The sequence below is a fragment of the Haplochromis burtoni genome, unplaced genomic scaffold (assembly GCF_018398535.1).
Source record: "Haplochromis burtoni strain Fernald_Lab_line unplaced genomic scaffold, NCSU_Asbu1 Contig_370, whole genome shotgun sequence".
In the NCBI taxonomy this organism is placed as follows: Eukaryota; Metazoa; Chordata; class Actinopteri; order Cichliformes; family Cichlidae; genus Haplochromis; species Haplochromis burtoni.
The window spans coordinates 130,744-134,217 of NW_024582731.1; the positions used below are offsets into that span (position 1 = coordinate 130,744).

General features: G+C 38.5%; 1 protein-coding gene across 5 annotated transcripts in view; it reads left to right on the forward strand.

The window, feature by feature from the left end:
• The window catches only part of LOC102292437 (serine/threonine-protein kinase Nek5), a 33,853-nt gene that overhangs the window by 20,494 nt on the left and 9,885 nt on the right, over positions 1-3,474 (forward strand). For all 5 annotated transcript variants that reach the window (XM_042228945.1, XM_005943430.2, XM_042228946.1 and 2 more), the window contains one exon: positions 1,791-1,877. In XM_042228945.1, the coding sequence (XP_042084879.1) occupies positions 1,791-1,877 (87 nt within the window). The remainder of the gene's footprint in view (positions 1-1,790; positions 1,878-3,474) is intronic.

Below are 3,474 nucleotides of genomic sequence, written 5' to 3' on the forward strand. Positions count from 1 at the left end.
GTCCAGTTCCGCCCTGGTGGGAGAGGTTAAGACAAAAAATACACACACCACGACCTCTCCAGATCTTGAGAACCATGACAACGACATTCTAATTCAAAGGCTTCATGACACAGTGGGTTTACCGGGTCAGGGTCCTGATTGCATGGATGGATGGATCCTCAAGGCTCAGTCTTTGGTCCATTGCTGATTAACCTTTACATACTCCTACTTGATACTATCACGAAGAATCATAAGATATCCTCCCATTCTTATGCAGATGACACATAGTTGTGTCATCTGGAGGTTAGTTCATCCTTTTCCTCTGATGAACTAACCTCCATTCACAAACTAATGAGCTGCACTGATGACATTAACTGCTTGATGTCTGGAAAGTTTTCTAGAGCTGGATAGAAACAAAACAGAAATATTTGTTGTTTTTCCAAAAAGTCAGAGACAGAAAATGATTTATCCACTCTGTCTCTCTCAGTGAGCAAGTCTGGAGTCTTTCAGTCATTCTGGGTTTCAGTTTTGATAATCGCATCAATATCATCTCAAACTGACTCTGAGAAATTGGTCCATGCATTCATATCAAGTAGGATAGATTACTGTAATGCTCTGTTTGCCAGATTATCCAAATCATCAGTAGGGTGACTTCAGTTCATTCACAATGCAACAGCCTGAATCCTAACAGGTACCAGGAAATGTCATCATATTACCCCAGGGCTGAAAGCACTCTGTTTGGCTCCCAGCACAATATAGAATAGCCTATAAAATGCTATTACTAGTGCAAACCATGCTTCTTTAATGGCAGTCCATTAAGCTTAGTTGCCAGTTAACTCGAATGTGTTTTTCGTTTTTTCCCCAGTAACAAAATACAGCAGATAATTAAAGTAATGGTTCACATTAGACGGATAGGGGAGAAGGCTAAAAGCTCTTATATTAAAGCTTTTGCAAAACTTGCATTTACATATGATTTATTTTCTAACAGCAGAGTTTGCTCTGATAATCCAGTTCTTCAATCTCAGTGCAGGCAATGTACGGTAAATGGACTTATTCTTATATGGCCCTTTTCTACTCTCCTGGAGTACTCAAAACAATCTATACAACATGCTAAATTCACCCATTCACACAAACACTGGTCTAAACACTGTGTCCCAATTACTGGTGAATATACGCTCACCAACCACTTTGTTAGGTGCACCTCAAAATCTGATGATCTACTGGGATTTTCCCCATAAAAACAATTCATAAAAGAGAAAATAACCAGTGAGCAGGTGAAAATGCCTAAAAAATAAACACCAGACTTACGTGTTAGTCTTTGTAAAGAAGAGAAACAAGTTTTCTACATGCTCTTACATTGCTAGGCTAATTAGCCAGTTAGCTAACTTATGATACATATTTTCCTGATCACTTAGGTTCATAGCTTCATGTTCTTACATTTTGACTCACTGACAAAAGGAGCTTCAGTTTAAAGTTATGTTTGGTCTTGTTTGTGTTTACATTTTTCCAGAAAGTCATTTCATTTGCTTTTCTCCAGAACATATATTTAATGTTTCTCGTCACCACTAATGATGACTTCCATCTTACATGGCTGACCAAAAAAACAAAAACAAATGCTTCCTTCAAGACTTTGCCTCAACCAACTGTTTTCACTGAGTGCCCTTACTAAAAAAACATTTGTATGAAAAACACCCATATTGCTTTATGAGACCACTAGTAATTTAGTGTATGTTCTTTGATAGCATGCATATAAACTTGTATTTACAGTTAATTTATTTATCCTAATAGTGTTGTTTCTGTACATTGTGTAGTACCATGGAGCTGGCCAGGACTTGTGTTGGGACACCGTACTACCTCTCCCCAGAGATCTGTGAGAATCGGCCCTATAACAACAAGACGTATGTATGTGTGGTTGCCAGTATGATATATATATCATACTGTTCAGATTGTTCTGTTATACCTGTGCAACCAGTAAGCTCCATAATATAACCTCTTTTTGGATATTTATTTTATTCCATGATAAGCTACAGAGGCTTGGTGTGCCCACAATTTAATGTTTAAAGAAAAAGTTATACAAACCAATTAAAGGAGGGGCACAAAAATAGAGCAGATATGGTAAAACTGTGTTTTTGTTTTGTACCTCACATGTGTGGGGCTGAAGCTCCAGTTGTGTTCAGCTCTGAAACCAGACATCTAAATGTCTGCACAAATAAATTGATCTGTCATTAACTTTGATCAAGATCTTTTTTAGCAGTGGAGCCAGAGTGTAAAGTCTGTTTATTAGGAGCAGATTATGTAGGAAACTACATAAAAAGAATTTTCTGATAATTTATATGTGAATATTTGCTTTTTTAAATGTTCCTATGGGACAGCAGTATGAAACAGTATGTCACAATGTAGTTTTTATCATCTTTCTTAGTTTTGGTCTCAGGTTTTTGAGTTGTTTTGGAGTACAGGAAAACCTCATAGTACAAACTTCCTTCTTCATAGTACAGTCCCCTGCAGTCCTCTGCTATGTTTTCCAGTCTCTTGAAAGTAAAAAATCCTTCTAACCCTTAAAACTATTATCCTTAAAGGCCCACAGTTTTCGAAGAACACAGTTTTTAAATTGCTCTGTTTTCAAATTTACTGTCTCAAAAATTGACTTTTATTTTTAAGACATCTTTATCTTGAGGAAACCGCAACACAAGTATGCAGCGTGCATCACACGGAATCAGCCACTGAAGCCTAAAACCTTTTTTTGTTCCAGGAAATCATTGGTGAAATCATTGTGATCTTGAAATCCCTGCTACACCTTGTTTTTGGGGACTAAGCTGTGATTGGATGTGGGAGGGTTTAAACAAATAGCTGAGGCCAGAATGAGGAGGTTCCCTGCTAGAACCTGTGGCTGTGGATTAGCTTTGTGGGTGTAATAATAGAGCACGGTGCTGTAATCTTCCAGTCATGATCTGCTCAGGCTGCAGCACCTTCACTCGTGTCAATGTGTTGAAACACATACACAGAGAGACACATACAGGCCTGCCAAAAGCAAACTCACACATGCAACATCTCAAGCTGATGATTCGTCCTTCCTCCATTCTTTTTTGTGTTTTTGCTGCACTCTTCTGCAGTCTTATTTTGATACAACTGAGGTCAAAGTTCCTTCCTCTTTCACACACACACACACACACACACACACACACACACACACACACACACACACAGTTTTCATGGCTGACACCCCTACTGACATGAACTAATTCCAAACTCCTAAGCTGTCCTTTTAAAAGAAGACAGAAATGCCTTTAACTTCTCAACACTTAAAAGGTCCCACCAAACTGCGAGAGGACAAACATCCCACACCCACGCTTGGCTCTGAGCCAAGAAAGCAAATGCCTGAAAAGAATTTTTACTATTGGCAGCTATACTCTGATTAGCTGCTTCAGTGCTCTTAAGATTGTGGTGTTGTTCAGCTCAAGCGGACTGGAAACTTAAGTTTCACAAGGAAATATTGAG